General features: G+C 40.3%; 1 protein-coding gene across 4 annotated transcripts in view; it reads left to right on the plus strand.

Moving 5' to 3' along the window:
• LOC138953759 (pleckstrin homology domain-containing family D member 1-like) overlaps positions 1–13,645 on the plus strand; it is a 50,946-nt gene that overhangs the window by 28,648 nt on the left and 8,653 nt on the right. For 2 of the 4 annotated variants that reach the window (XM_070325661.1, XM_070325658.1), the window contains exons 5-13: positions 1,525–1,616; positions 1,973–2,025; positions 3,740–3,834; positions 5,051–5,144; positions 6,795–6,976; positions 7,229–7,319; positions 8,175–8,216; positions 8,717–8,867; positions 9,366–9,503. In XM_070325661.1, the coding sequence (XP_070181762.1) occupies positions 1,525–1,616; positions 1,973–2,025; positions 3,740–3,834; positions 5,051–5,144; positions 6,795–6,976; positions 7,229–7,319; positions 8,175–8,216; positions 8,717–8,867; positions 9,366–9,503 (938 nt within the window). Of the gene's footprint in view, positions 1–1,524; positions 1,617–1,972; positions 2,026–3,739; positions 3,835–5,050; positions 5,145–6,794; positions 6,977–7,228; positions 7,320–8,174; positions 8,217–8,716; positions 8,868–9,365; positions 9,504–9,933; positions 10,136–11,863; positions 11,920–13,645 lie in introns of those variants that run through there. The other 2 variants (XM_070325659.1, XM_070325660.1) reach the window with 2 other exon arrangements.

Genomic DNA, 13,645 nt, shown 5'->3' on the forward strand with positions numbered 1-13,645 from the left:
CCCGTGATCGGAAGGTCGTGGGTTCGAACCCCGGCCGGGTCATACCTAAGACTTTAAAATTGGCAATCTTGTGGCTGCTCCGCCTGGCGTCTGGCATTATGGGGTTAGTGCTAGGACTGGTTGGTCCGGTGTCAGAATAATGTGACTGGGTGAGACATGAAGCCTGTGCTGCGACTTCTGTCTTGTGTGTGGCGCACGTTATATGTCAAAGCAGCACCGCCCTGACATGGCCCTTCGCGGTCGGCTGGGCGTTAAGCAAAACAAAAAAAACAAAAACAAAAAAAATTAAGACTTTTTTTTTAAGACCCTGTTTTCTCAGATGTGTTCACAACCTGTGTAAATTGACCCTCATTTTAAGACACCTCCTTTTTAAGACCTTATTTTTCTCCGATTTTTTTAGGTCTTTGAAGGGGGATTCCACTGTACATTTGTTAAACTTCAGGAGCTTCAGGGATGTCAGTGGAGAATAATGCAGCTGCTGTCTTGCAACTGCAGCTCTGTCTTGCAACTGCAGCTCTGTCTTGCAACTGCAGCTCTATCTTGCAACTGCAGCTCTGTCTTGCAACTGCAGCTCTGTCTTGCAACTGCAGCTCTGTCTTGCAACTGCAGCTCTATCTTGCAACTGCAGCTCTGTCTTGCAACTGCAGCTCAAGTTTAATGACATGAGGAACAATGAGTTTTTACGCTGAAAGCAATATTTTTATAATAAACATGCCAATAAAGTCCAATTAGGCAAATGTGTCAAAGGAAGACCAGTTGTGGGTCTTCATGTTTTCCTGTGTGCTGTGCACAGTACTGAACAAGTGAATGAATAAGTAAGGCCTAAAAAAAAAATAGGTGTGGTTACGGTAACCCGACCTACCCTATTTTTAGGGGCCGACCCTATAACTTTTTATTACATTTGTCAAAAAACCCACAAAAAAACCAAGAAAACGAATGCAAAAAACGCAATGAAAGCGAAAGCGCCCGAGTCGCACACTTATTTCCCTGTCAAGTAGGTTTAATTTGTACACATTAGAAAAAAAAGTTAAAAAAAAAAAAAGTGATTGCCTACCTTCCTACCCTATTTTTTTGGCTATGTTACCGTAACCACACCTATTTTTTGGGGGGGCCTAATGAGTGACTGTGTGACAGTGAGTGACAGGCAAAGTAAGTACTCTGACTGGCATTATCCACTGTATAATTAAGGACTGCCAGTGACTGAACAAAGACATGCGGTGACTTTCTGACTCATGCAGACCAGTCTAGCTGGAATCAAGGCTTTTTTTTTCAACCAACAAATAACAATATATTGTATTTTCTGATTTTGTTGTTGTTGCTGCTGCTGCTGTTGTTGTTGTTGCTGCTGCTGCTGTTGTTGCTTTGTTGTTGTTTTCATCATCAATTTTGTTGTGTTTTGCTCAAGTAGTACTGAGACTGTTCAGTAATTATCTGAGGCAGGCTACATGTAGCTGATTTAATGAAAGATGATAATTTAAACTCATTTGTTTGATTACTGACAATGATTGATGTGACTGATTGTAGCACCTGGCAGAACACACACCTTAGTGATGAGATGATTCGGCAGCTGGAAAATGATGGACTACGCATGGCCAGGGAGAAACAAGATTATTTTGGTAACTATCAACCGCTGCTTTGTCTGAAAACTTCAACATTCTTTTGCCTATCCTTTGGGTAAATTGTTATTTGAGGTGCAAGTCTACAATAATTAGAAAAAGACTGGGATGATGAAGGGAGAAAAGACGTATTGGAATGATGGTGAAAGTTTGTTCGCAAAAATACCTGGGAGAGGCCTGGAAAGTGATGATTTCAGGATGAGTAATGGGGTGGGGGGTGCAGGGATGCTGGATGGTTGGGGGGCTTGGTTGGGAGTATTTAGATATGAAAGGGGTTAAACAGTTTTCATATGTTCAAATATTATACCATTGAAATATATATTGTGTGTATCTTATTTGTAATTATTCTGTTGCAGATCTCCTTCAAACGGAAGCACAAGCTTTGTCTGATGAAAGAATACGGGCAGATGTGAGTGAATTCATTCAAAAGTAAATGAGCAGACAGTGGAAGACCTTTTAAGACCTCCAAAAGTCTGAGAAAAGAAGGTCTTGTAAAGGAGGGAGTCTTAAAACGGGGGTAATTTTACAGAGGTGAGGAACAGAAAATCTGAGAAAAGAAGGTCTTAAAAAGGAGGGAGTCTTAAAATGGGGGTAATTTTACAGAGGTGAGGAACAGAAAATCTGAGAAAAGAAGCTCTTGTAAAGGAGGGAGTCTTAAAATGGGGGTAATTTTACAGAGGTGAGGAACAGAAAATCTGAGAAAAGGTTTTAAAAAGGAGGGAGTCTTAAAATGGGGGTAATTTTACAGAGGTGAGGAACAGAAAATCTGAGAAAGGAAGGTCTTAAAAAGGAGGGAGTCTTAAAATGGGGGTAATTTTACAGAGGTGAGGAACAGAAAATCTGAGAAAAGGTTTTAAAAAGGAGGGAGTCTTAAAATGGGGGTAATTTTACAGAGGTGAGGAACAGAAAATCTGAGAAAAGAAGGTCTTAAAAAGGAGGGAGTCTTAAAATGGGGGTAATTTTACAGAGGTGAGGAACAGAAAATCTGAGAAAAGAAGGTCTTGTAAAGGAGGGAGTCTTAAAACGGGGGTAATTTTACAGAGGTGAGGAACAGAAAATCTGAGAAAAGAAGGTCTTAAAAAGGAGGGAGTCTTAAATTTGGGGGTCTTAAAAGGGGGGTTCCACTGTAGCACAATATGTAACAGACTTCCTCTCCATTCCTTTTGTACTCTCTTAATCTTAGACAATATGTGATAACCGGCAAGGTGCTGACTTTCTTTTGTGCATTGTTGATGGTGAATGCATGTTAATTTATTTTTAATATACTTTCTTATGTGATAACCAATGTGCTATATTTTCTCAAAAGACAAAGAACAAATGTTTATTTTGAATGTTTTATGTATGTTATTATTACGGACACAAACGCTCAGCAATGTAATTTCTCTTTTAGAGATTAATAAAGTTATTGTATTGTATTGTATTGTATTGTATTGTAACACTTGTGTGAGAAAGAGCAGAACAACTTACAGGCTTCTTATACATTTCCGCCAGACATGGTTATCTGAATTACTAATCTGAACTGTTTTATTTGATTAAAAAGTGTCCTAATGTGCCAATTATATTCGGTTGCAATTGCTAATGTTATCACAGGAAGATTTTTTTTTTTTTAATTTCTGTTCCTCAAGTGGAGTGCTTCACGGCTTTTGATATGAGGCAAGAATTGTGAGGAAAACGGACATGGCTGAACCAAGAAGGCAAATTGTAGAAACACTGGAAAAGAATATGTAACTGATCATTTTTTCATTTCATTTTCATTTTTCATTTATTTATTGTCCCATCGCTGGGAAATTCGGGTCGCTTCCTCCCAGTGGAAAGCTAGCAGCAACGGAGTTGCGCTACCCAGGTGTCTGCGTGTTTAGGTGTATTCAGCCACCTGCACTTATGGCAGAATGACCAAGGTCTTTTACGTGCCACTGTGGTGACACGGGGGTGGGACATGGCTTCCATCTCTGAGTCTGCACATAAAGTTGACCCGTGTCCGTCCCGGCCCGAATTCGAACCAGCGACCTTCCGATCACAAGTCCTGAGTGCTCTACCACCTGAGCTCTCTCACACCTGTACTGTTCTTGTGTTTTGTGGAATATTTCCTTGATGTATCACTGTCTTGCCTCATTTTGTTTCAGGAGCTAGAGCAGGTCAATTCAGAACTGGAGAAGGAGAAAAAAAAACTAGAGAGCTTCACGGCTGAAATTCAGGAAGAATATGAAAAAATCAGAGTGTAAGAGATTTGGGAAGTGCATGTGTGTTGGTGTGATTTCATTCAGTAATATTTGTGTGTGTGTGTGTGTGTGTGTGTGTGTGTGTGTGTGTGTGTGTGTGTGTGTGTGTGTGTGTGTGTGTGTGTGTGTGTGGAGTCTAGAATACAGATAAGAGGAAAGACCACCTCAGTCAATATTACATAGTTAGAGTGACAGATTTTGAGCTGACATAGTGTGTATGACAGTTAATGTTAATTTTGCAAACAATGCCATGAAAGGAAAAGGACAATAAACACCTTCAAGCATTTAGTTAAAACAGCATTATTGACTTCAGTCTGTAGAAACATTTCGTTTGAGTCTTAATTTTATCTGTCTGTCTACCCCCCGCGGGTTAGGGGGAGTCCCATATTGGTTGGGACTAGAAAGAATTTACCTGATGCTACCCAGCATGTCGTAAGAGGCGACTAACGGTTCTGTTTCTTCTCTTCTTTTGTCTTATTTCTGCCTTACCAGTCCTTTCACCTATATTTCCTTCCAAGAAAACTCTCCCTACTATTCCCTGCAGTTTTCCAATTCTTTTCTTGTTGTCTTATTTCTACCTGACTGGATCCATCACCTTTATTTCACTTACCAAAAGTCTTCTTTTCCACATCCTTATTTCTCTGCACCCCGCATGTCATATGAGGCGACTAACGGATTCTGTTTCTCCTTTAACCCTTGTTAAGTGGTTCTTGTATAGAATATAGTCAATGTTTGTAAAGATTTTAGTCAAGCAGTATGTAAGAAATGTTTAGTCCTTTGTACTGGAAACTTGCATTCTCCCAGTAAGGTCATATATTGTACTACGTTGCAAGCCCCTGGAGCAATTTTTTGATTAGTGCTTTTGTGAACAAGAAACACTTAACAAGTGGCTCTATCCCATCTCCCCCCTTTCCCCTATCCCATCTCCCCCTTTCCCTCGTCGCGATATAACCTTCGTGGTTGAAAACGACGTTAAACACCAAATAAAGAAAGAATCTGTCTGTCTGTCTGTCTCTGTCTGTCTGTCTCTCTCTCTCTTTCTCTCTCTCTCTCTCTCTCTCTCTCTCTCTCTCTCTCTCTCTCTCTCTCTCTCTCTCTCTCTCTCAGTATGTACTTCTCGCCTCCTGCCCATCTAGGCTTGTGTGAGTTGGTATTCTATGGCGTAACATTCTGTACGTAGAGTACAATATCATTGACCTATTTTGACTTTGGCAGGGAGTTGGAAGAAACGACACTAGTGATGCGAGATGTGGAGGATGAGAAGAGAGAGCTGGGTGAAACACTGCAGCAACAGAGTCATGTCCTCAGTGTAAGTTCTCTTTTTAACCTTCACCGGATCACGCATTGGACTACTCAGTACGGATGATGTTGTTTGTGTGTTTCACTAAAATGGAACATGACAAAGGGGTGTCGTGTAAAGCATTTCCTTTTCTTGTAGGAGCTTAAGCTAGGAAAACAGAGGGAAGGTGGTGATACAGTGGTACTCCCCATGTAAGACCTCCCAAAATCTGACAAATTTAGGTCTTAAAAGGGGGGGTGTGTCTTACATGGGGGGTGAGGTCAGGTCAGAAAAAGACAGTGAGAGAGAAAAAATCAGTGACAGAGAGAAAGAGAGAAATACCTTCAGGGTCCGTCGAAGTTGTGGCATAATTACAGTTGTGGTTTGGTGAATTAATTTGATAATCTAATTCAATAAAAAGCAAGAGGTATGTATTTTTTCTATTTTTTTTTTTTTACTTTAATTGTATCCTCTACATGTATTTAAAAAAATATTTGGGAGTCAAAAGAGTTTATGTTCATATGGGTGTCAGTATTTGGAAGAGGACTATACACCTGTCATATTTTACACTGGTTTGAAGAAAGATTTCATGGAAGTCTGAGAAGCTTGAGACTTTCTCTTCAAGTGGTCTTTCTTAATTTTCACAATTTTCGCTGGTCTCCCATCGATTGACAACGTTTTCTTGGTCGCTGACGATCAATTGAATCTGAGTTTTTCCTACCTCAAACGACCGCGCGATCGAAATTGCCGTTTCGCCCTTACGGCTCTGTTTCACCACTTCCATCCTCTGTTCCAGAGTCAAAATTTTCCTCTTCTTTCCGCGCGATTGAGCGTTTGAAGTTGAAGGAGAGTTCGAAGCCATGGTCGAAGAAGAAGATCATTGATACTCGCGCGTGTGTTTGTTGATTTTTCGAAAAGAAGTGGACAAAGAAAAGGGCATGTTGGGATCGTAAAATTGTGAACGCCGGACATGCGCAATCCAGACCTAAACGCGTCGTCTGTTATATTTCCGGCCGAGTGATTTTTGCGATCTTTTTTCAGAGATTCAAGCAAAACGTTACGATTTTTTGTTAGGTTTTGATTTGAAAATGTCATTACAAGGTCGCAAATTGTAACAACTAGTCGGTCGCAAATCGGGTTCTGGGGGGAGTCGGCCATGGGGGGTGATTTATATAGCAAAACTAATCCGTCAGCAAGAATGAGGTCTGAGAAGGGAGAGGGTCTCTGATGGGGGGGTCGTTCGTCGGGAGTACCACTGTAGTAGAAGACCACAGAGCTCAGACTGATTCTACTGTAATCCTTCCAGGAGGTGGAGGAGGCATCTCTGCAAACTTAACACTTTCTACCCCACCTATGTTGACCACATTTTTTTTAGCCGAGACCAGCTGTGCTGCAGCAGGTCACTCAGAATTGTAGTAACTGTGTAGCAACTGTGTATCAACAAGCTGGAATGCAGGCGTTAGATGGACGTTACAGGAAGCGACTGAAGCTAACAGTCTGAGCGGATATATCTGTACCTGGTCAGATAGAGCCATATGAGTGGGTACGGATATATTCGTACCTGGGAGACAATGAGTTAAACACTTATATTATTTTAGGAGCTTAAGCCGAGAGAACAGAGACAATATGGTGCCAGTAGAAGACCACAAAGCACAAACTCATTCTACTTTTCCCTTTCAGGAGCTGGAGGAGAACCGAGAGAAGGTGGTGAGGGAGCTGCAGGAGAGGGAGGAGGTGGCGTCACAGCTGTCGCAGGAGAAGCGTCACCTGTCTGAGACCACGGAGCAACTTCAGGAGAGACTGCACAGCATTGAGAAACAGACAGAAAACATCAAGACAGAGAAAAAACAGGCACAAGAAAAGTAAGTTCACAGAAGGAGAAATAGAACAAGCAGACAGACAGAGACAGACAGAGAGAGAGAGAGAGAGAGAGAGAGAGAGAGTCAGTGTGTGTGTCTGTGTGTGTGTGCTGTGCTGTGCTGTGCATGCGTGCGTCCTTGTGTATGCATGTGTTCAAGATAGTATACATTAACATCTAAGGCATTGGCCCCGAGCTTAATTCTTTGCCTGGTTTTGTTTTGGTTTTTACCTAAACTACGCAGCTTTCTTTTCAGACTTCAAGAGAACCAGCAGCGCCTTCATCAGCTGGAAGAAGAGAAAGTTTCCATCAGCGAACATGCTCAGGAGCTGCAGTCCACCATACACGTTGGTTCATTTTATTAATTTTCCTGCTTTTTACCTGCGTCTGTGGTAAGCTAGACTGGGTAGCGAAATCCCTGTCGCTGCATGCTACCTGCAGGGATAGCACAACGAATGTCCTGGAGGAAATTCCCCTAAAGAGTATTAAATGTACCCCCCCCCCCCCAAAAAAAAAAGGGTGACGGGAAGAAAAAGATAAATGGTGTGATAATAATAAAGGTCATTGTGCAAATTTAATCAAATGCAGAATGGCTGTTGATCGGGCACATGAATACAAATCCCGGTCATTCTTGTCCAAGAAAATATGTGGCATCATTCATTACAGTGGAACGCCCCTTCTAAGGACGCCACCCCCCCACCACCCCCCACCACCCCTCCACCCCTCCTTCCCCTCATTTTATTATTATTATATGAAGTCTTATATTGGGCGCGTATCTCCAGACTCGGACTCAAGGCGCAGGGATCTATTTATGCCGTGTGAGATCGAATTTTTTACACAATACATCACGCATTCACATCGACCAGCAGATCGCAGCCATTTCGGCGCATATCCTACTTTTCACGGCCTATTATTACAAGTCACACAGGTATTTTGGTGGACATTTTTTATCGATGCCTATACAATTTTGCGAGGAAAGACCCTTTTGTCAATCGTGGGATCTTTAACGTGCACACCCCAATGTAGTGTACACGAAGGGACCCAGGCCACCCAGGCCACCCAGTCCACCCAGGCCACCCAGTCCACCCAGTCCACCCAGTCCACCCAGTCAGTCTGTCTCGGAGAACAATGACTGTCTCGATCTGTGTAAAATGTCATATTTTGGTCAAAAACGCAAATAACGTATATTGTTTTGTTCACAGGATCTGAAGGCTCAGAAAGAAATGACAGAGAAAGAGCTGAGAGTGAGTATTGTACTGTCCAGCATTGTTCTGCATGGGTATACTATGTTGGTTGACGGGTGTTGGTGTGGCTAAGGGGGGGGGGGGGTGGCTGAGATAATGACTGATGGCAGTATTTTATGTTTTCTACAATAATTCTGTAAGGATATGCAATGATGAAAAATACAAAAAAAGTTACATTCTGAGATGTTTTCTTATAGAGAAAACGAAAGGTTATGCTTCACTGTTTGTGATGTCAAGCACTTGGTGCACCATTTCAGGAATTCCTCTCATTTGGAATATGGTACCACTGTGGGTATTTGTTCTTTTCGCACAAATTTACCCAAATTCTGAAGTCGGTAACTTTGCTTTTGTTACCAGAAACACTTTTTGACAGGTGTAACACTTTTACTCTATCATTATCAGAGAATTAAGAAGCTTTGACAATTTGAAAATTTACTGTCTTTTAGCCTACAGCCTTTTAGAAGAATGAAGAAGTGAAAGTTATTGATTTATACCTTCAGGAGGAGATTCGAGCGCGGCTGTCCGCAGAAGAGCGTCTTAGAGAAGCGGAGGTGTCTCTGGGTCACCTTGACCGAGCCGTGCAAAACCAGACGCCAAACATCGAGGCTGACATCAGAGAGGAGATGACGGTCAACGTCAAGAAACTCAAACGTAACCCCTTCAACTTTGTTCTGGAAAATACCAACATAAGCTTTCTTGTTGTTGTTTATTCCATCTTTTTGTTGTGACGTCCCTATTTCAGAATTACATTGAGTATTTCTTGTCGGTCAGTCAGTTTTTAAAGTAACGTCAACAGTGTTAAAAAGGGTGTTTTAAAACATGATGAACATGTTTTTGAATGCTTTCCTGATGAGCATTAGTATTTGGACTGAAAGTTGAATGTCCAGTAGACATTTAAATTCAGATGGCATTATTTTGAACTGGTGAGTCTTCTTTTTCTTCTTCTTCTGTGCTTGGTATTCATGGCCGTCATATCCTCAGCTCAGTGGCTGCCATGAAGTCTGCAGTCTTCTGTAGTTCAGCAGTGAGCCTCACTAACATTTTAACTTTAAGAAGCCCAGGGTTTGTTACTACATGTACTGTTAATTTTCTCTGAAAATTAGAATCATTCAGTCTTGAATTACTAAGACACTTTGTTTAACTGTGCAGATTTCTTTGAGGGTTTAGCCACTGAAAGCTTGATCTCGTCGGAAAAGCCGCTGATCATGAGGAACGCCTTGACAGCGAGAAAGACGCTGGTGAGGCGCACCAAGACCATGAAGTACGAGAATCGCAAACAGTCCAGCAGTAAGTTGTCTACCTTTCTACACTTCTCCATGTATCGCACATTACATCATTGCGGTTGTTTTTTTTTTTTTAAGTTTTCAGATTTCAAAGTGGTAAACATAGAGTTTATCATTCTATTCATTCTCACTTTCATTTTCATTACTCTATTGTCCCATCGCAGGGACATTCGGGCTGCTTCCTCCCAGTGGAAAGCTATAGCTCTAATGCCATTGAGAAGGTTCATTTTATTATGCGAGAGGAAGGGCACATATATTATGCAGGCGTTCTTAACACTGTCATAAACCTGTGTTTGCGGTGTAGTTGGCTGATTTCATTTAATTTTTCAAGTTTCCTTTATTATTTTTTTGTAGCGCTATTATTAATTGCACTGGCATGTTGAAGTGTCCGTTTGCACTAACTCTTGAAGTGTTGATTGTTACATTGCTACCAGCTGATGAGGAAATAGAACGTGTGAGTACTCCATGTGCTTTCATTGTGGTGGTGAAAACCTGTTTGAATGGTTCTGGATATTATTACAGTTGAACCTGTCTATATCGACCACCTGAGGTACCAACAACAATGGTTGTTATAGGCTGGTGGTCGCTAGGGAAAGGTGAATTATATAGAATAAAAACCTGATTGGGGATCTTTTGAGTTGGTCATTGTGGGCAGGTGGTCGTTAGGGAGAGACGGTTGCCAGGGCAGGTTCGACTGTAGTTTTATAAATGTACCAGGGTTAAAAGTACCCCCCGCGGGTTAGGGGGAAGAATTTACCCGATGCTCCCCAGCATGTCGTAAGAGGCGACTAACGGATTCTGTTTCTCCTTTTACCTTTGTTAAGTGTTTCTTGTATAGAATACAGTCAATTTTTGTAAAGATTTTAGTCAAGCAGTATGTAAGAAATGTTAAGTCCTTTGTACTGGAAACTTGCATTCTCCCACTAAGGTAATATATTGTACTACGTTGCAAGCCCCTGGAGCAAATTTTTTATTAGTGCTTTTGTGAACAAGAAACAATTGACAAGTGGCTCTATCCCATCTCCCCCCTTTCCCCGTCGCGATATAACCTTCGTGGTTGAAAACGACGTTAAACACCAAATAAAGAAAGAAAGGGTTAAAAGTCAAAGAGAAAATATGACTTTGAAATAGAGTGTGTGGTATTGATGAGGATAAGGTAGAGTTGTGTTATAGTTTTGAGTAGTAAGTTTCATATGACAAGGTTATTGTGCCTTGTTTTGCTTTTATTAGTGTCGCTAAGCTCATTTTGGAGGAAATCAGGAGACCTGTTTGTGCCGACTCATTACGGTAGATCTTGTACTGTTTGGAGAGTGGTTATATTTGTGTTTGTAAATTTTGTGAGGCTGTGAGCATATGTTTGTGTATCTTTTTAACATATTCTTGTGTGAGTATACTTGTATGAGCTGAATTTGTCAAGCGGAGACAAAAAGATTTCTCGTTTGTTTACTTTAAATTTAAATTCACACAAGGTTAAAGTAAAAAGTTTGAATATGCACTTGTGATTCTGTAGGACTCTTTGAATTCTGTCTTTGATGTTGATTTATCAATGAAAGCTTTCTGTGTTGGACTCTCTGTCAGAGTGTCAGTTTCACAGCGCTTGTGTCTTGTCCATATAGGTTCTCCCTCTCTTTATTCCACTGACGCCAACCTCGAATTCTGTGTGGCGTGTACCCTCTAAAGAGGAGGTAACTCTCTGTCCCTGTAGTTTCAGAAGTGGTGCGCTCCCTTGTTGCTGTGTTCACTTTTCTCTGCACTGTCTTCAGTGATGATGTTGTGTCCATGTTAGTTCTGATGTGAGATTTGTCAGTAACGTTCTGATGTGTTGTGTCGTTTTCATCACAACCGTTGTGCTTCTACACTTTGTTCGATCTAGACATTAAAGGGAGGTTCACATCGTCTTTACGGTTTATTCGTTGTCAGCACACGTTGTCTGAGTTGATGTTCTTTGTTGGTAAACGGAAGATCTATGCTGGTGTTTTTTTGTCTTCATAGGATTCCATGGTGTCCATTTTTCATTTTCTACAGTGTGTCAATTTGTGCTAGCCAGACAGAGAAAGTTTATAGCGTTCATCAAAAATGTTGTAAAAAAGCCAAAAGCTGTTTTGTAATTTATGAATAATGACGTTCTAGTTGGACTTCTAGACAGCCTCGAAATGCCTGCATATTTAGTTTCACCTGCTTTGTTTTAGAGACTTTGTGTACAACGTGGAAAACAAGGAAGACAAGGAAACATGTATGTGACTCAGTATCATCAAAGGAAAGTAGAAATTTAAAAGTTTCATTTCATTTCAAGATTTAGTGATTTGATGATTGAAACAGTTTACAATACAGAATATACTAAAATGATCAAACAACTACTTGCAGACATGAGTGTGAACAGTGAAAATTTGCTTGCGACCATACACTGATAAACTCTGCAAGTGAGTACATCGTTTGACAGAGTTGCTGGCCTTTGATAGAGTGCTGTTTTATATGGTGCTTGTCAGACACTTTGCAGCTTTTTGGTTTTACTATAATATTTTATGTTTGTAATGAAGCAGTATAGGCCAGCTTTGCCGGTCATTTTTTATGGTGCTTTTTCTTTTTTTTATATAATAAAAGTTTTTGCTTTGTGAATTGTTGAAGCGCTTTAAATTTTTCTTGGTGTAGCATGAAAACAATTTTTGTTCCCTTTCATAAGTCTTTGGGAGTTTAGGTGAGGGACTTTTGCAAGAAGAGTTAGAGGATGGAAAAATACCAAGGTACTGAATCTTAGTCTGCAATAAAACCAGATCAGAATGTTTTGGTATGATTGAAAAGCGTTCTGGAAATTTCAATAGACAGTGAAAAGACAATAAGCAAAAACAGTGCATTTAAATAATTTTGTAGCAGCTTGCAAGTTGACGGAATCACACTGTTAGGTTATGTGTTGGGTGCTGTTTTATAGGTTTGCATGTTAGCTCTAGAGTTTTAAAACTACTGTTCTAGTTTAGGAGTGTTAGTTCGTGTTGGCTTTAAGTCTTGCGGCAGATGTTGTTGTTGTTGCTGCATATACTTGCTCTTCCACTAACACCGTCTGTTGTGTTCTGTGTGTGTTGTAAGTTTTCCAGATCTTCAAACTTGACAGGTGACAGCAAGTTCCCAATTTCACTGTTTTTATAACTGACATCATGTTTTTTGTGTTATAATGTGTACCACACCTTCATTCTTACTTACTCGCTTTTTATGAGTATCGTTAAGAAAATGTGCACTGCATGTTTGCTTACATATCTACCATGTTCTCAGTATCATATCTAGGCTGTGTTTTAAGGAAAATAATGCGTACCTGAAGTAGAATAATTGATAGAAATTGTCTGTGTGAATTTGTCAAAATTCAGTCTCTGAAACATAAATTGGTGTCTAGGTGTTATTCTCTTTTAAAACAATATTTGTACTGGAAGTAATTTAGATTCTTCTTCTTTTTTTTTTAAAGAGGCTATTTTCTCATTTTATGCACTAGTGCCACTTGAAATATAGCATGATAACAGGTAATCATTGGAGAGTTCGAATCCGGAGTTCTTTCCCCTTTTTTATAATGCCGTTTGTTTTGGTTACAGTTTTTGTCCACTGATATTGTTCGGAGTTTGTTCTGTTTAACTAATCAGTTCACGTGTGGTTCTGTGTTTGTGTGTGACAAAAAGTGCTCTGAGAGAGAGAGAGAGAGAGAGAGAGAGAGAGAGAGAGAGAGAGAGAGAGAGAGAGGAGAGAGGAGAGAGAGAGAGAGAGAGAGAGAGAGAGAGAGAGAGAGAGAGAGAGAGAGAGAGAGATTTGGTACCAGTGTACACTGTACTAAATCTTTTTTCCTTTAGCGATCAGTTTTTGTGCCAACTTTTCCCCAGCCTCTCAGCTAATTCAGCCCAACATGTTCTTCTTCTGTTGATTTGGCTAGTGTTTCTATATTCCTTTTCTGTGGAGTCACACAATATTAGCTTTGTGTGAATGTGTGTGGGGTTTTCTTTTAATTATATATATATTTGTTTATCAATTAATATGTAAGATGTGCTGACTTTCTTTCTTTATTTACTTTATTTCAGGATAATTATTACTTTTTCTTTTTGTTCAGTTTTTCATTTTGTTTCTTCTGTTGAATTTACTTTTAGTGATATTTTTGGGAAATATTTTGTCATC

This window comes from Littorina saxatilis, linkage group LG17, assembly GCF_037325665.1.
Source record: "Littorina saxatilis isolate snail1 linkage group LG17, US_GU_Lsax_2.0, whole genome shotgun sequence".
Classification (NCBI taxonomy): Eukaryota; Metazoa; Mollusca; class Gastropoda; order Littorinimorpha; family Littorinidae; genus Littorina; species Littorina saxatilis.